At 32.4% G+C, this 20,496-nt stretch overlaps 2 protein-coding genes across 2 annotated transcripts in view; one reads left to right on the forward strand and one right to left on the reverse strand.

Annotated features, from left to right (window-relative positions):
* Positions 1-544: 544 nt before the first annotated feature.
* Cad74A (cadherin 74A) overlaps positions 545-20,496 on the forward strand; it is a 29,575-nt gene continuing 9,623 nt past the window's right edge. Inside the window, 2 exon segments of the mRNA XM_015317501.2 lie at positions 545-710; positions 5,714-5,852. Of these exon segments, the coding sequence (XP_015172987.2) occupies positions 5,811-5,852 (42 nt within the window). The 5' untranslated portion in view covers positions 545-710; positions 5,714-5,810.
* Positions 6,673-19,222, reverse strand: tap (basic helix-loop-helix neural transcription factor TAP). The gene is given in 3 exon segments (XM_015317504.2): positions 6,673-10,563; positions 10,793-10,950; positions 10,953-19,222. Coding segments are annotated over 3 exon segments (705 nt in total). The 5' UTR covers positions 10,978-19,222; the 3' UTR covers positions 6,673-10,041.

Consider the following 20,496-nt stretch of genomic DNA (forward strand, 5'->3'; position numbering starts at 1 on the left):
AAGGAAAGATAGTTGTTATTTATGGAGAACACCTTGCTCCTTTTAAACGTAACCAAATGCGCATAAACGAAGCGCACATGTGAGATCCATCAAGCTAGACACGTGACCGGCACGTGCCGAATATTATACTTTGGGAGGATGCGAAAACTACTCTGCGGGTTGTTCGTCCAATTGGTTGGAAAGTGTCGAAGAGTGGCTTGTAAGCCGATTAAATGGATCCGCAAAAGATAATTACGAGTGAAAACATTTCTAATAACTTATGAGAAATATTTCTAATTGTTTATACAATTAAGAGAATTCATTTAACGATTTATTTTTCTGATTTAATTGACATCTTTAGACTTTGTTCTCAGTTATTATAACGTCTTTGTCTTTAGACCTTATATCTTGTTAGGTGTTACTTTAGGTTTCAGAAGCCCTATTATCTTCGAATTGAGCAAGCGTCAGTGATTATCGAAGATGGAAGCGTGATTTTATTAAGAAATCTTTTTAACGCACTTTAACAATTTAATAATAGATAATATATATAATGAACACGGTAGAAGTGAAACCTTCAAAGAAAACCAAGCTTCGAAGGTAATTGAATTGTAATACAGTGCCATCTATTGAAAGAATCTTACAGAACCTAGATAACGTCTAAATAAAAATCTTTATATTAGTATTTAAAAAATAATTTAAAAAAAAAATCGCGATAACAATTGTGCTATGTGGTAAGTTGGAAAAAATCACGTGAAATAAAAGCAAATTTCATTAAGATAAGTTGAGTATAGTTTCGGAATTATTAGTGGACAAACATATTGTTACTTTGAATTTTATTAATTAATTAATTAAATATATAGAATTATTAAATTATATTATTGAATTTTATTAATTAATTAATTATTTTTGTTTCATCAGCTTTATGTTCTTCCGTTTCACGATTTTCAAATCACTCCCTGATTCTAAAGTAGTTTTCACTTGAAAAATATAAAAATCGTAGATAATTTTTTGATTAAAAATTCGTGCTGATAAATCTTTTCAAAATGGTTAAGTAGCTTGAAATTATAGGAACTGGTGGTTTAAACGCTTTGCTCACCCTCGTAATGCATTAAAATCGATTCGTTATGGACGTCAGGAATAAACCAAGACCCGTTTGATTTTCCTATTTTCTCCCTGCTTAGGCTGATACCTTGCGGTATATATATATGTGTGTGTGTGAACAAATTCGTCGAGAGGATGTTGTTTCATGGTTTGTCATTTTTTTTTTGCTTAACTATAACGACAATGTGGAAGCAAGTAAATGAAAAAAAATGCTTCGTGGTATTAATCGATCAGTCGGTTTCCTATTTTTTTTTTTTTTTTGGTATTATAAAGTTTTTATACCAAGGATCAGTTGAAACTTCCGGCAGACGGTTTCGTTCGTTCGAACGATTTTTAATCGATTATTAGTAAAGAAGTAACAAAAAAAAAAAGAACTGTTTCTTTTCCTTCCCCCTTTTTTTCTTTCTTTCTTTCTTTCTTTTTCTTACCACAAGTATCAGGAAATGCACCCTAGTCTTCGAGTCTCACGTTCGCGATCGGCCGATCGAAAGTTCAAAGAGAAACTCACTCGAAATAATTTTTCATGAGGGAAAGAGTAAAGAAAAGAAAAATCTATCGTCTTGAGTGGGATGATGATTATGATGATCGTCCCAACCCGAAGGGTCAAAAGCGCGAAAATCCTAGTCTTTGCAATCACCGACTAACCGCGATCCTAGATATCTTAGATGTTTGCCGCTAAAGGTGGTGGATTTCAAAGGGACCGCTTAGATTTTTTTTCTTCTTTTCAACATTTAGTATAGAGAGAAAGGGAGTGGGAGAAGAAGCGTGAAAAATGGGCGCACGCTTCGACGAGAATTTCGTGCTGGGGCCCTATGTATTCGTGGTGGTCCTTTCCTTCCGTTAAAATCTTCCGTGAAAATTTCGTATTAACGGCTAAATCTCAATTTTTATATTCTATAAGACGCACGCGTGAGAAATTTGAGGTGCGTGTGAAAATAAAGAAAAAAAAAAAGAAAAGGAAAGTATCCGATTAATATTTCATTTTTTTCTTTTTTTTAAACTTTATTTAATTCAAAGGTAGACATTATTTACACGAGATATGTTTATATTGTAAATCAAATTATTTGATAAAATGAACGAAAGAAATTTGTATTTAATTTTGATAAAAAAATCAATAAGAGAGCCACATATTAAATTGATTTTACTTTGAAAGTTATTTTTATTATATAAAAATACGTATGTTATATGTAAACACACGTAAAAGCGTATATTTTCTTGAACGACTTTCATGAATGCTACACTTTCAAGATTTTTGTTAGTGTTCTTGAGAAGTCGATAGAAACGGATGTATGTACCTCTACATATACGAAGTCACTCGTTATAGATTTTTAATTCGTTTTATTTCCACTATGAAAGGTAAAGAATTAAATGGAAATTAAACTCGTTAGCAGATGATCAAATAATAGGAATGGACCATTGGACAAACGGACGAGCCATCGTCCACCCTATCGTGTTTCTTTGGTATAAAAAAAAATTAATTAAAATAGAGGAGGAGTCGTCTTTGAGTCAATATGATCGTTTTTCAATGACCTACTTTTTTAAATTTAATAATATATATAGTTTTTATAATTTGCAGTTTTAAAAGGTAGATGTATTTATGTACTTGGAAAAGATAGATATCAAATACTGATCTTTTGTCGAAGCGATGACTTATCCTACGAAGCGTGACAGACATCGCGTGATAGAACATATATATATATATATATATATATATATATATATATATATAACAGTTATCATCCCAGCTACGGTGCGATTGTTATGAAATAATAATGTACATGTAGGGTTTGTGCACAGTTAGAACGCGAGGTGGTCGAATAAGAAAGGGCAAGGGGAAAATAAGAAGGAGTAAGAATGGGGTTGAAACGATCACAATCAAAACCGGTGTACCGGTCGTAGTCGGGACACGTCAATGTCTTTGCTTCCGGTGGTGCTCAATATTACAACGATACGATTCCAGTTAAAATAATGGATAAATCATGAACAAAAGATCATCGTACAGAGTTTTTAGTTGCACCTGTCTTTTAAATAACATTCTTTTTTATCTTTTGTTTAGATAGAATCAATATTACAACAGGATATTTTTCCGAAAGTTATTATTTGATTTTATTGTAAATATTTTATTGATAAATTTTCACATGGTCGAACACGAATTTCGATATTCCGTGAAAGTTTTGATAGTTGATAAAAAATGCAGGAAAAGAGTCGATTCAAGGAGGAGAAAGCTCGTTAACCAATCAACCCTGAGGGAGGTTGCGAATTAAACAGACACGTGTATATCCTGCATTCTCCAACTAAATCTCGTTTTCCTATCCCCACTTTCTTTCTCTTTCTATCTCTCTTTCTCTTCTCTCTCATGTATCAAAGTAAGAACCACTGCGCACGTAAGTGGTTCTTACTTGGAGTTGGCGCGAACCGAAATACGGACAGATGGTCGTAGTTGCCGTCATCCCTCGATGATGGCGAACGCGTTCGCCAGTCGAAGGTGCTGCCATCGTTGATGTCTACGACGATTGACCATGTATATGTGAGCGTGTATGTGTATATTTATGTGAAGGAACATGTATGTACGTATACATTGACGAATCGAACAATAGTTAAATCAGGGTGAGGGCTCGGCTTTGCCCGAGGGTTGCTGTGGGTGTTTAATGAGCTGCCAGCCAGTGTCCGAAGGGGGAAACGGAGGGTAGAAGAGACGACAAACCGAGGGATTTTTACTTGGGTATGAGAAGGATAGAAAAATTCACGAGGCACGAGCAGCTACCGGCACCACACCACTTGACTGCTTATGGGACACGGGCACCGTGTAAAGTGGAGGAATAACATTGCATATATTTCGCATCTTTATGAATTATTATTTTCTATGCTGTTAACATTATTTTTATTTTATTTTTTTTTTTTTTCATAGAGATTCTACGTAATTTCTTCAAAAAATATTAATCAAAATTTTTATTCAATTATGTATTATATAAATTATTTTCTATTTTATATTTTATGTATAATACATTTTCACAATCGTCTTTTGTTAAGATTTGCTTGTTCGAAGATGTCAGAACATTTGAATGAAATTTATGGCGCGTATTTAAACGGTCCGATCACTTATTATTCCATCATAAGTTCTTTAGCGAGTTTCAAATTTTACGGGCAACTGACCGTTTGCCATGCTAGCGTTAGATCGGTCTCGCCATTCATGTGAATAACGCTTGCGTGAAATCATTCTCCCATTCAATAATATTCTTTTTTTTTTTTTTTGTCTTCTCTTGAGAAGTAGTTCTAACAATATTAAGTTTCTATTTATTGGTTAGTGGTTAGCTCATCAATTTGAACAAGCTCAGTTATGATATTAAGTTACTGTTCATCGACGATTTAGTGGATTATGCGAGAACAATTGTGAAATTCAATATTCATCACCGTTATATTTAGCTGTTCAATGCTTTCTATGAAATTTACCGTTTGTTCAATTTACAACTATCAAATTCTTCGGAGATATTTAAATTTAAAAGTATTGTTAATAGTGCATTAAAGATTTATTTGAATTTATTCGATCGAATAGGTGCATTTCAATTTGAATTCGTGTAAACGTTGTCTCTCCTAGGTTTCGTCGTATTTTATTTGTTTTTTTTTATCTTTTCGTTTTTTTTTTGTTCTTTAGCTAAGTCCACACAAGGAACAAACTCCACCCCTGATTCAAATAAAACGCATACAGACTCACCGTTCGAGATCAAATGCGCTTTGAACGCGCGTGTAATCCTACGTAAGCTCACCCTATATACCCAATAAAACGCGTACTTCCGCGAACGATCCACGAGGAAACTAAATCAATGATTTGTCCAAGGCGGTTCTAACATAGACACTAATCCATGCTCTTGTATGTAATTAAAGTCTGATTCTAGGGTGTCAATACTACTCATGGTGATTAATAATACGCGTATGAACATTTGATAGTTATTGACAAATTTTCAGATGATTTAAAATACACGAGGTAAATATTATTGATTTGTTTAAATATGTTTCAATAAATCAGTGATTGATGATTGAATTGAGTTTTTTTTTTTTTTTCAAAAATAAAAATGAACAAAAGAGAAAAACTTCATTGATCAAGAGAAAGTCTGGTAAATGTCTATCGTTAATTCGTGGTGTTATCGCTTATGGTTTGCAAGCTGGGGACGAACGATCGACTTCGAAGGACTCGGAGGTTCGATGAAACAGGGACTGGCTCACGTCATCCCGGGATGAATGCCTAGCTAGGCCGGGCATTCTTCAAGTAAATTATAGTCTTGAATGGCAGCACAGTGGGGGGTTGGTTGGCACGCGTACAGTGGGGTACACCTGCCCCCCGTAGACATCTGTCCCCTATATTTCGATCGCGAGTCAAAGTACTCTATACTTGGTTCGGTACTTATATTTATTTTCGATAGTCACTGTCAACTTTCTTCAGTCTCTATGTTCGACTTGGATGAAACGCTGACGTATCGTCTGATTAAAAATGAATAATTCTTATTTAATATTGAGATTGTTGTCAATCAATTCTAAACTATTTTCATTGTTGACGAATCTACAATGAAAAAAAGTTCAAAACAAAACTAGACTTGATATCTTTTACTAGCAAACCGATCTTCGTTTATGTGTATAGATAAATCCGAAGAGGAGGAAAATCAGAGGGCAAGTTCCATGACGTACGACTACTGTTCCAACGTCCATTGTTTGTGGTTTACCACAAAAGCCTGCAAATGCCAACTCACAATGAAAAGCCGTCTTTCTACCCCACGCATGTATGTATTTTCTACTGGCAGCAGTACCTACGTACGAATACGACGAGCTAGCACGAGCTAAACAGATGCCGAAATACGACGCTTAAAGATCTTTCTCGAGTTCTCCTTTTTATTTCATCGTGTTGCCTTGCTACCCGTGTCTGTGTGTCCGTCGATAGTCTTTTAGGGTAAACACGTTCCCTATTCTTTCTTTCTTATTTTCTGACAAAAAAAAACAAACAAATTTATACTACGTAACAGGGGATGACGTTGTAACCGATGAAATTTCATATAGAATTAAAAAATTGAATCTAACAAGAATGTGATTATTCACGTCTTTTTTATATATATATATATATTTTTTTTTTTTAAATACGTGATATTGTTTAGAAATCTCGAAGATTGGAAATTGTGTTCATGGACAAAATAAAATCGATCATTTTCGTTTACTACTGCAGGAAGCAATTTTGCTTCGCAGTCATGGCCATTAATCTTCGATTAAGTGCTCAACGATTCGGTCAAGGTAATTTCACGAATTTTTCTGAATTAGGAAAATGCTCCCTCTTCTCTCCTGTTTTCGAATTCGTAGCTGAACTACCCTCCCTCTCTCTTTCTTTCTTTCTTTCTTTCTTTTTTCTCCCTTTATACAGTCTTTTTCTCTGTCTCTCAACGGTGGAGCCAAGGCTGTCAGCCACCAGTATGTCACCGTACAGACCAGCACCCCAACACAATGACGGCCGTGCATGCGATCGATATGTGCACTCGACAGAAACGACCCAACGAAAGGTCGATTAAAGTGAAATCACGACTTTGCCGTGAGTTGTCTGAGTAAGCTAAAAAAGTTTTCTACTTTGCTGTACGATGATTTTTTTTTTTTTTTTAATACAGAATGTTCGAACAAGTTCTTTCGAATTATGAAACGAAATTACAAAATCAATATTGGTTTTTGATATAATTGCAACATTTCTTTTTTTTTTACATTAATCAATGTAATCAATGTTTGTTAAAGTGACCATAATTTAAAAATTACAGATATAGCAACTTTGTCATAGATTTTTATCTAATCATTATAGCCAGTTTGAATGTTGAAAGATTTAATTTTAGCAATGTTTGATTGGTTATTAGGAGCGGGGTAAAGGTATCGACAAAAACGATGGAATCCCCTAAAATCTTGGATCCCAATAGAATCTCTGGATCCTAAACCTTCTGTCACGTTATGCACACAGTGATATATCGTCGACATAATAGTTCCATTGAACTATTACCATTATTGGCAAGATTTGGGGAAACTATCGAGCGTGCTAACGGATTCGTCGCAGCTTGCGTGCTGTTTGCAAATAGTTTCTATCTATATACGAAATTATTGATCGAATTGTTAAACTACGTGACGAATTTCTATGACATGTCTCTGGCAAAATATCTGTTAAATATATTTCTTAATTTTGCTTAATTTATACGAATATATAAAGTCATTTTGACAAATTATAGTCATCAAAATTGATACAAGATAATTAAAGAAAATTAATAATTGTTTCTTCACTTTTCTATTTGTATTTCGGATATATTGAATTAAATTTATCAGTCAGTGTTTTATCAAACATTTGTCTGAATCCTCTATTATATTTATCGATGTTAGAGAAACGAACAAAGTTGCGAAATCGAAGCAAAATATTTTCCTTCCATACTGCGCTTTTCACGATTGTTTTGATAGACTGTCTTCGTCTCTATTTTTCTTTTCGGTTGGCTTTTCCATTCGATGAAGTATTCGTATTCAGCTATTTATTTTTCTAACACTTCGATCGGCACTTCGATCAGAAAGAGGGTGAAAACGCCTACTTACTCTTGTTATGGAAATCGTTTTATCTTCGCTTTTCGATTTACTAAATAGAACGATATTTTACTATGCATAATCGTTCTAGTACTTAGTTATCATTCATACATTTTCTATGAAATGTTATAAATGTCAGGTAATTGTTAGGGAATGTCATGGAATGACATGATTTTGCGGTAGGATAACCTGCCTTTCAATTGGTAGATGATACATTTACTAAGCATTTCAAAGTCACGTTCCTGATGTAATCCGTTAGGATTAGTCGGGTAGGTGTAATCTCATGCACGATTTGTGATACATCTGTCCTACGGTTGTTCCTTTAAAAGAAACGTGCCGCGACACGTGTCCTTTCATTCGAAATAGGAAGCGATTTCATCATTCCTATAAAGTGGATCGATCCTTTAGCCAATTTGACGAAGATTATTTTCGTATCGTTTAAATGAAGGATAACAAGGATAATGATTATATTTAAAATATGATTTATTCATTGATATATAAGTATATATATATATATAAAGTCTGTACAATATATTATTCCCTGAATGGATAATTTCGTAATAAAGATAAGAGCACTGGTGTGGGATGAGGACGACGTTATTTTTCTATCTAGTTTAATTATAAAATTAAAATAATACATATTTTATTCTCTTTCTCTCTTTTTTTTTCTTTTTTACTTTTCTCTTTTATCGACTTACATATACGTTATAGATAATAAAAATAAATGAGATCAAGCGTTCGATATTATATTTAAAAATAAACAATAAAATACATCGATGACTAGAACAATCAAGGAACCCCCGTACTAATACGTGTCGTCTATGAAAAAGAGTTTGATCAAAATTATTTGTAACTTTGAACTATCGAGGTCGAAGGATTAGGAAGAGATTGCTAATAAAAAATATAGCGTGTATATAATAATAATAATAATTAACTTATAATTAACTTAAACGTTCTAAATTCGATTTAAATAGATTACTCTCTTACAAAGTAGATAACGATAACCTTTTAGCGTTGTTCATTGATTTCTTTTTTTTTTTCTTGTTCTTATTTGTCTTTTTCGTTTTTTTGTTCTTTTTCTTTTTCTTTTTTTACAACTCCTAATCGACTATCGACTCGTAGTCTCTCGATTAAACCGGTTATACTGATAGTAGTTACGAAGGAGAAGAAATTACGATAATACGTATCGTTATTTTCGCGCATTCCTACGCCATAAATTGACTAAATTTATGATTAATTTATTTTGAAAGAACTGTTCGAAATTTTGGACAAAACGATCTCGAAACAGTATGTAAAAAATATATATATATATATTCTCCGTCGTAATTCTCCTTGTCTTAACGTTTTCGTTATTGCATCGTAAATATATATTGATGATATTACGGTTAACTTTCGTTCGATTAAGGGGGGTATTCTGGTCTAGAAATTTAATCGATTTTTTTTCTTTCTTCATATTTTCAAAGCTTAACCTTTTAAGAATATGTCATTAAAAGGATTTTTTAAAATTCAAATTATTTTCGGAGATATAGCTGTTTTAGTGACGAAGTATCCTACCCTTATTACGCGAAACTTTGAACGCGTTTTTTCTCAAAACTACTTTTTTTGAGATGGTTAACACGATATCTCAAGTTCTACTCGATCGATTCCTTTGAAATTTGATGGAAATCTTCTTTATATATCTCTCCATCGTGTGATCCTTGGATTTTGAAAAATTTTAATTCTTAGTATTTTAAAAAAAATTCGAAAAGATCAAAAAAAGGGGTTAGAAAACAATTTTTTTTTCATGTCGACGCCATTTTGTGAATTTTATATTTTTTTTTTTTTTGGCTAAGGATCACCCGATAGCGACATCTTTACTGATTAAGAATTTTCCAAATTTTTGTGTTTCAAATCACCACAAGGATTGGAATCATGTCAACCAGAGTGCACCGTTTGTTTTTTGTAGTCCCCACTTCACCAGCCTGTATTTCTACGAATTTTTTATTTGTTTTTTTTTTTCACGATTTTTTTTTGTATTCTTAAAATGTTAATAAACATCATATAAACAAATGGATACTAAAAATGTTTTTCATTTTTTTTTATCTTATGTTAGTTTGAAAAATGCCTAAAATTTAGGCTTCTAGACCAGAATATCCCCTTAAATTTATCGTAACTTTGCAAACACTTTGGTATTGTTGTTACGCGATATATGAATTCGCGTTAAGAGAACACATGACCGGTAGAACCATATTAGTATTGAAAATATTCAAATACGATAATGGCTCGATGCATGATAGAAATGTATTCGATGGCACAGATAAATATAGAAAATGTCGTCTGTTATTTCGTTGAAAATAATTTTATACGAAAAAAAACGAGACGACGCGATATTATTATAAAAACTTAAAGACACTGATACATGCTGTTGTGATGAGCCATGTGATGATGTGGTTGAGGAATTTGATGATGTGGATACATCCTTTGCTCGTAACAAGGTTGATATTGTTGTGGTATTGGTGGACTGACACTCTGATCGCTATAGTAATCATATTCTTGCCATTCCGGTACGAATCTTTCTTGAGGATAGGGGAATGTCGTTGCATGACTCGGTCCAAGTCGTTTTTGTGCTGCCACAGCGCAGCTTCCGGTTGATGACGTTATCATGTTGCCATTTTCGCTGATGCTAACTGTGACGTTGCCGACGTTAACGGTGACCTCACTGCTCTCCGAATTTCCTAGAGTTTGAGATAGAGCCCATATATAATTATGTGCAAAACGAAGTGTCTCAATTTTCGTCAATTTGGCATCTTCTGGAAATGTTGGTAGGGCCATTCTCAGTCTCTCCAGTGCATCATTCAGCGTGTGCATTCTGTGACGTTCACGGTCGTTCGCTTTTATTCGACGATTTCTTTTCAATCTGAGTACCTGTAGCATCAAACAAAATTTGCTTTCTTTCATTTTACTATATTTTATCGACAATCTTTCTATTTTTATTGTTGTCAAGCAATATTTGACTGATTTTTGATTCAAATAAGAAATATTTCAAAAATTAATTCTTGACCAAATGAAAAATTCATTGACAGATTGTAAAATAGTTTTTCCAGTTTAATAGCAATAACATTAATAATTCAAAATGGGGCTTGAAAATATTTACCTGAGTTGGACTTTTACTTCGCGTATTTCGAGTTTTTTTACGTTTCTCTTCTTTGACTGGGGCAAAGAGTGGATCCACGGATAGTTCGTGTTTTGGAGATTCAAAACTCACTTCAAAGCCTGAATCGGAAGAACTGGAATGTTCGTCGAAACCTCCTCGCTACAGAACGAATATTCCGATGACATCGCGAATACTCACTATAACACAAAAACAATCACGATAATCAAACTAATAGAAGTATATTTGTTCTCTTTAACTTTATTTATTAAATTATACACACGAAAATTTACATGGTATTTTGTAAACAAACAGGTTCATGCATTTCCTAATAAACCATCGATTAAAAATTTACATACACGTCAATTGAAGTTGCTAATTTTTCATCGTATTATTTATATCCAACCTTATCAGAGTTAAACTAAACTACTGAGACATCATCATCTCAGTTCTTAGAAAATAAAAGCGAAGAAGCTGAACGTTTAAAATATTGTAATATAATATCATAAATAAGATCGGTTGCTACAAAAGTTTATTAGTTAGAATTTGATAGGTCTACTAAAATTTTGATAACAACAAAGTTACAGAAAAGACATGCAGGAATTGCAAGATTGTTAACAAAATTGATTCTTTAGCTTGTTCACAAGTGTTTCATACAAATGCAGTAGGTGTACTCAAATTTTTGGGTTGTAGTGTATTATATATACCTTGAACGTATTAAAGATGACAATAAAATTGTATAATCCTCTGGAAACACAGGAAATATATATATATCACGTAAGAGATCACAGAATCACAATTGAACTCGTAAGAATTGAAAAATATGTAAAAAAAAATATTGTTGATCGTATTATCGTCACGTCATAGTAAAATTGAAAGAGACGAATAAGATAAGAATATAGAAGAAAATAAAATAGAAGAGAAGATTAGAAATAACGTAAAGGAGAAAATAAGAATCGAACGAGCGGACTAGGCGGGGTACAATTTGGTACTGTGCATGTGGGAAGGGGCTCTTAGAGCATATATACCGTCCCGGGGGTATTTCGCCCCCTCCACGAGACTCGACGGCCACCTTCTATGGGGCACCGTACCAAGAGTTCACCCCATAATCACTGCGGAGGGGTACCTAACGTTCCTCTCCCTTCGTCCTTCTCCCTTCTTTTTACTCCTCCCATTTTCTCTCCCCTACCCCCCACTTTTCTCTATATGCATTAGACGCGTGCCATAGAAAAAAAAGAAAAAAAAACAGGAAGAGAGAATGAAAGAGAGAATGAAAGAGAGGGAGAAAGACAGAAGCATGTAGCTGCCTTGTTAGAAGATTAGAGGTTTTTAGGGTGATTACACCGCTTTGAGATTTCGCGTACAACCGAGCGCCCTTCTTTTTAACTCTGTCTACCGAGAAAACAAAACGATTTATCTCGACGTATTTTATCGTACAGTTTCATGTTTCATTTATGTTGTTTTCTCTAAGAATGATTCATAATTATTCCTGTCTCGTTTACTAATCAGATATGTCACGTGTATCCTCTTGTACAAACTTACGATTTTAAATGTTATTTATCTTAATTTCATTTTATCGAGTAGGATCATTTGTTATTTTGCAAAAAAAAAAATTATGTTACGTTTTTGATTAATTATAATCGTTGTTTTTCATTTATTGTAAATTATAATACATTTTGTGAGCCATAATAGCTGCACGGTATAACGGATTGCCTATTTTCAGGGGCTAGAGCAAGAGCGAATTTTAAAATATCCTGCTGTTCGTTCATGTAGAATCTTTATGTAAATCTTGTAATAGATCAATCTGAATTTGTTCACTTACCTGGATGAATAAAATTTTGTCTTTATAAAGAAATATGCACTTTCATAGGTCTCGACTTGATCGCTACGCACAATATGTAACTAAAACATAAGTGGCAGGTAATCTAATAAAGCCAACTACGACCATATGTCGTATCCGCTAATCAGTTGATAATGCCTATATGACATTGCTATAGAAACCATCGTTCGACTAAGTCATACAACGTAAAAATCATATATCGAATTGCAAATTTGGTATGTCAAATAGGTTTCTATTATTTAAGCTTATTTAGACAACATTCGATAATTCATATCTTTTGGCGGATACCACATTGAAAACATTATATAGATAATATTTGATTAGAAAATTTTCGGATGTGGAAGTTTGGTATTAATCTTGAAGATGATATCGTACCTAGAAAATTAGAATAGATTTCTTTTTTTTTTTTTTTTTAATGAATTTAAAATTAAAATATGTTAGAAGGGATTGACGAAAAGATAGGACAAGTAAGTTAGTAAGGAAGGAATTATGTAAACGTCCATCAATCATGTTGTCAATTACGTAAGACAAGTAAGTAATATAATAAAAAAATGGAAAGAGATCGTGCCTTCTGAATTCTAATAATTCTATCCTTACATCCCCATCGTGGGTAGAGCTTCGTTTAATCGTGTCTCTTTGACTCAGCTCGAACAATATAAAAAGACACCTAGGTGACGTATAATACAGGAACGAAAAATATATCAGGACCCACGTGTCGTATGTTTGCTTAACGATTTGTTATCATGACATATTCACGATATTCTGAGTGCACTGTCAATAATTTCTTCAATGAGAACAAACAGAACTTCTCGCGTTGCTGGTGCAAATCACCGTCGACCCTTTTTTTCACCTTTATTCGCGGCTCTTTTCCCTGTTGAATCGATCGTACCTACCTACCTACCTACCTACCTACCTTTTTTTTTTCTTGATTTTTTTTTCTTTTTTTTTGAAAAAATATTACAGCAAAATTATCGCTAAAATCCATACGATAATTCCTGAGATAGTTTCTATCGAATTCACTTTCACCTTTTTACTCGTCTCTTTTTGAAATATTTATTTTACTCGATCGAGCAGCTATCGTGTTACGTCGAATCAACGAGATTTACATTTTTATTTGATTCTATTGAATTTACTTTGACGTTCATTCGATCGATCAAAGAACTGACTAAACTACTTTCGAACAATTTTGCAATGGTTTTGTTTTATCGTTCAATGTAGCGAATGTTTTTTTTCTTTTCTTTTTTTGTTCCCCTATACTTACATACGACTTCTCGTTTAACGACTTTAGGCAAATTAGTTGTCGTGGAGAAAGTAAAAAAAAAACAAATTGTTTCCGCTATCAACGACACCAACAAGTATTTACGCTTCAATGTCGGGGTTAAGTTAATGTTTTGTAGAATTTGAACGTTAAAGTAAAAGAAACAGGTATAAAAGGTAGATATAGTCTTGGTATTACTAGGATAGAATATTATCAGAATGTACATACATATTAGTTGTACATAATTTCCTGTTTTACACCAGTATTTTCTATAAACTTCCTTGGTGAAATTGTTCTTCTTTTTCACGATTAGAGATGGTTGCTTAAGCACGATCACTCTAGCGAAAACTTTCGCGCTTTCTCAAAGACAATTAATGTCATTTAACTTGTCCATAAGATTTTCTTTAAATGGATACTTTTAACGATTTGCTATAAAATTTCATACTAATTGTAACAAATATAACCATTTCACAAAGTAGTTTTTATTTGAATATACTTCCGAAAGAGAAAACGTTCATAATATTTCAATCTTTCAAATGTTTAGTTACTTCGATTGAATTTTAGGGAAAAAATTGACGAAGGTTAGAAAGTTAAGAAACAAAATTATTTTTCATCGTTCCGCATTATTCGTTGCATTTCGATGTATTTGAAGACCCTAGAATATAATTCAAGTCTACCCTTTCCCTAAAAAAAAAAGTATCGTTACAACTTATAACGGTTACCCCTTTTTTTTTTTTGACACTTTGAAAATTCGTACCAAACCGTAGTCGTCGATAAAAGGTTTGCCGTGAAATCGAGAACGCCGAGGACACATGTTCGTTCGATCGATTCTACTCGGAAATATTGGAAATTACACGAAAGATTTGGTCTTGGGGCGTGCAGAATTGAAGATCAAATAAAAAAAAGAATGGGGCGTGCCTAGGGTTTAGCGAGAATCGAGAAGAGAAATTCGTTGTCTCGCAAAAAGGGTTCTGAACATTCGCCGAAAAACGATTCGTTCTAATTGGATAATTTATCGATGACTATAGCTATAAATCGAATTTCAAAGCTTCGTTCAATCGAATATCCAATGAGTTAGTTCGAATTTATTTTATACGAATTCTTACATGTTTTTTTTTTATTGTCCGTTAATTTTTAATTTCATTAACTTCACGTTTTATTGCTCTTTTATAAAAATAATATCTCATATTTCATATACATGGTATATTTATAATTACAAATTTCTGTTATAAAGTAATAATAAATTGTCATTTATTATTAATGAAAAACATAAGTCTAAATATGTAATTTTAAAATTACACGACGTTTCATCCTATATAATTGAGTTTTATTATTCGTTATACTTGTAAACAAAATTATATAAAATTAAATGAATATTATTATTTATACATAAACTCATATTAAAATATTAAGTTTATTAAAACAAAACTTCAAAATATTATTAAAATATTTGTATCGTAATAGTTGGTTATTTCATTAATTGATATGATGAATTTCACAAAGCAACGATAATAGATAGAAAATAAAATGATATTTAAGTATTTACATGACACTTAAATATTACATGACATTGTAATGAGTTAATAAGTTTCTGCAAACGAAGAGAGAGAGAGAGAACGTAATACTTGTCTCCTTTTCTGTTTTTCTTTTTTTTCTTTAGATTCCGTTAATTAGCACGAAAGAAGCTCTTTCTCGAGTATCGACTGTGTGTTACAGCACACATGAACGATCGTTTTCACGTGTAAAAGGTGATCTCGTCTCATGCGTAAAAGGCGTGTAGCTTCGTGAGAAGTGGGTTAACCGGCATAAGAAACACATACTTGTACACTTACAATGGTAACATACAAATACACATAAATAAAAGTATTCACGATCAAGAGAGAATTCCCAGGGTCTAAGAGTTATGAGAGAGTCTATCGCAAAAATGTCGGCCAGTCGAAGAGAAGAGATCAACACGATGATCTTTTATGCAAGCAGATTTATATGTCTTTATCCCACGCCATTCTAGTTTCTTCCTCATAGTTAGTTCATCGTGCTTTTAAGAGTGCATCCGCTACGTCTACGTAACTTATTTCTCTCTCTTTCTCTTTCTTTCTTTTTCTATCTCGCACATAACTCGTCCTTTCTCCTTCGACGTATCCTCGTATTTAGCACACAGCTTTGCCAACATCTCAAGCCGTTCCATTATAAACGCACTTAACGCTTCGTTTAAGTTGTTGCAGTGACATAATCATCGTGGCACGCCATTTTTATTATTAATGGTCGAGTATGTTCAAATTTTTTGTATGCAACGAAAGAATACAAGTTTAATACGTTAATGATAAGTTAAGAAGAGATTGATGTAACTAATGTTTGTTTGTTTTTTTTTTTTTTTTTTTTTTAAGTAATCACCATTATTTTTCGAATTAGTTCAATTAATTGTATCATAAGATTAATCAAAATGTAATTGACACGGGAATGTTTGTGTGAAAGGGAATGTGCGTTGAGATTTGAGTGGTCAACATTGAAATCGATTTGTTTGTTTTTCAAGTGAGCACGGGGGGAAGATGATGAACAAAAAGAAAAGAAAAAATAGTTGAACTATTCTCTCGGTGGACTATTCTGAGAGAATAAAATGATCTCTGTCGTGTTCGGAGAATGGCTTGGCACTTTATCGTTGAAGGTGGAGCTGTTCGAGTCGGCCTTTGCTAACTGTACACAGCCCCTTCTCCAAGATTCGCCAATCTCTTCTCTTTCTCTCTTTCTCTCTCTCTCTCTCTCTCTCTTTCACTCTTTCTAAAATTCTAGCAATCTCTCCCACTTGTTGTTGTTTTTTTTCTCCTTTATCTTTCATCTCATTTCTTCATCTTCTTACCTGGGCCACTTCGAACCTTTGCCACTTTGGTCAAATTCCCTTTTTTTCTTTTCTTGAGAGAAAAAAAAGAAAAAAGAGAAAGAAATCAAAATAAAGATAGTGAATAGACAAAAAGTGGGAATTTTACGGTCGGTATTTTAACGTTGCTCTTTCACAGTTTATACTTTGTACGTGTTGCTTACCTTGGTTCTAGCTAGCTAGCCTAGCTAGCTAGCTTGCTAGAGTATTACTGGTAAAAGGACCTTTTGAACTATTCCTAGAAACAACCAATGAGAGAGGATCGACTTACAACGACGGCCGAGTTATCTATCTTGCCTCATTGATGTATAACTAACACGAATACTAATTGGATTCCTGTTTATTGTGGAAGTGAGAAAATAAAACGATTCACGAGGAAGAATTAAATTGGGTTTACGTATTTTTTTTTAATTTTATTTATGATCCTCACAGACACTAGAATTGTTTAATTTAAATAATAAAATTATTAAATGTATGAGCTTGCCTATTGTTTGATTGTTTAAAAATTATTACAAATTAAGGTAAAAAAATATTATTAATTTGTATAAGATTGTTGTTAATTGGTAAAAATTGTTTGTTAAATTTTATGTAAAAATAAATATCAAAAATAAAACAAAAATACAGTCCTAACAGACACGAGAATTGTTTAATTTGAATAATAAAATTATTAAATGTATGAGCTTGCCTATTGTTTGATTGTTTAAAAATTATTACAAATTAAGGTAAAAAAATATTATTAATTTGTAACGTGTTACAAAAAAAAACACACACACATTAAATAATTTGTATAAAATTGTTGTTCAGTGGTAAAAATTTTGTGTTAAGTTTTACGTAAAAATAAATATTAAAAATAAAACAAAAATGCAGTTAATAGGATTATTGTTCTATGAGGTGATATAAAGTATAAATTTAATGTATTAAATAGTCATAATTAAATTATTTATTTATCTTGATAAAAAATATTGCCAAGTATGTATATACATTATAATAAATTATACAAAATCTCAACTAAAAGAATTGTATGTACAATGAGAATATGATTAAACACGTGCGTGACTTAGATGTTAATACTTTTGTCACGTCTCTACGTTCCTCTTTGTGTCTGTTAAGATAAACGTGCATTCCAATAGTTCAACAAATTTAACATATGCAGACGAGTTGCTAACAAACTATCTACCATTTGAATATTATTTATATTACGAGAGGTGTTTAAAAAGATCGAACAAATAGCTGTTCGTTCGAAGTTATGATCGATTCGCTCTATTTCCACATCTATCTTCCGTTATGATTCTTACAAAGGTAGAACAGAAGAAAAGAAAAAACCAACTAGTAAATAGAAGAGTCTATTATCTTCACGTTAAATGTATGTCATCAGTATCACCAATTTCTTTTATAACATTTATATATATATATATATATATTCCTTAACAAACAATGAAATTTCATAGAAAAATAATACAAAATATATTTATGGTTTATCTTTTATGTAAACAAAGTAATGAAATATTATCGAACAATATTAATAATTAATCATTAACATGTTGTTAGCCTAATTGTCAATTTTCTTTATATAAATAAGTATTGTTTTAGAAATACATTGACATTAATTTTAACTTAAGATGCTAATTCTCGACATATATTTAACAACGATGATGTTTCTAACATATTATAGTATATAACATATAGTATTTAAAAAAAGAAAGAATATATATATATATATATATATATATATATATATATAAGAAGAAGGAAGGTGATATTAAGAAAAGGATTGAAGGGGCAGGAGGGACGAAAGGAAGGGCTAAGGTGGGAGCACCGGTGCCCCTTTCGCGCGCACAGTTACCGGGGACTGGCTGTAGCCTCTCCTTATTCCGGCTTGGTACAGCTTTCTCTCTCTCTCTCTCTCTTTTTCTTTCTTTCTTTTTCTTTCTCTCTCTATCTCTCTCTTTTCTGTCTTCATTCCTTCCACTCCTATAGCGGAGGCCACATACCTCCTTAGGATGCAGTGTAGACCTGTCCATTGGCTGGCAGACACCGCTTCGTTTTTCGAAAGATCATCAACTAGAGTCTTTGTATATGTGTTGTATATATTCATGTGTGAAGGAAAGGTGTGAGACAGAAAGTGAGAGAGAGAGAGAGAGAGAGAGAGAGAAAGAAAGAAAGATAGAAAACAGGGAGAGCAAGAATACTTACTGGCTAAGTTCTCCTCTCATCCAGTCTGCGTCATGCTTTTCGAGATTCGTGTGCTCGTGCGTTTCATTCCTTTAAGTTTTGTATAAGAAGTTTAGATTTTATTACGATTATGTGATTAAATAATGTTAAATGTATAAATATCAATCTATATATATTTTTATACGATTGTTATTGATAAGATACAATTTAGTTGATAAATCTTGTTATTTTTGTTCTTGTTGTTGTTTTATTTCGTTGCAACCGGAAGGAACTAGGTAATAAGTGAAAGGATTTCTTCTAGTGTCTCTACGCGTTAAGACAATTCTTACGAAAGGAATGAAGTTGACGGAGATGAGAAATTATGTTCGAGAGGTGCGAAATATATTCACTCATGGAATTTGCTTTTGTTCAGATACTAAGTGATTTATTTGAGAGATCGGTTTAAAAAGGATATACGAGTATTTTCTTTCATCTTTAAGGTACGTATTTATTTTGTACGAATTTTTCATTTTTTGATACATTAAAAATTAATCAATCTTGTTCAGAATCAATATTATAGGAAAATAATGAACCCTGACCTGTCTTATTTCAAGATACGTTTGATTTCGATATTAAGGTCATGGTCGTTCAGTTACATGTTTAACATTCTCAATAGTTGATATGAAGTAGTGTTGGGTTGCATTCGCGTTTAGTTTAGTTTCGTTTCGTTTCGTTGCTTCAAAGACATTCACATATCTTGCCAAACTCGTGACTCTCTTCGTCGTTTTCGCCAGTTCGAGGAAAACCAGTCTGACCAGCGAGAGTCCATGACTCTACTACGGGGGCGCAGGATCAGTGTTCTTCAACTTGCGAGAAACTTGTGTCAAGTTCGTGGATAGTAAAAACGATCGATACGATATGATCGAATCTAATATTACGATAAATTATTCTTTTCAATAATATGCATTTTTTTATTTTTTTTAAATACACCAATATTAACCTTTGTTTACCACACTTGATCCAAAGGACCCAGACCTTTTTTTGCAACTTGAGTCATTTTTCTCAATTGTACTCAACTTTGGTAATTTTTTCAACATATTTAAATTTAATTAAAAGCTATAAAACCTATATAATCTTTTTAAGTAGATATTAAAGAAGTCTCAAAAAAAATGTTGAAGTAAATTTATACAATAGTTTTTTTTTTATAACAATTTTTCTCGCTCGGGTCCAAAGGACCCGAGTGTGGTAAGCGTGTTACTTCAGAAAGTGTAGTAAGCAAAGGTTAACCAAACTCATTATGAAAGTATTCTCTTACAAAAATTAAACTCTAATTATTATTTGAAAATTATATTTTTTATCAACTGCTTTTGTTTATTTATTATTATACGATTAAATGTGAACTAATGTTAATAAGAGAAATATAAAATGTTTTCTTTTTTATCTAACATCTATCGTATTTTAACATAATGTGATAGAAACAATGTTATCGTTGAATAAAATATAATCAAGATATAATTTGACATATAATAGAAACATTATTTATGAAATATTATGAAGAAAGGAAATTCGTGGCAAATGATTAATGA

Source organism: Polistes dominula, unplaced genomic scaffold (genome assembly GCF_049000335.1).
Source record: "Polistes dominula isolate Pdom_NZ unplaced genomic scaffold, Pdom_raw_medaka contig_33, whole genome shotgun sequence".
NCBI classification, from domain to species: Eukaryota; Metazoa; Arthropoda; class Insecta; order Hymenoptera; family Vespidae; genus Polistes; species Polistes dominula.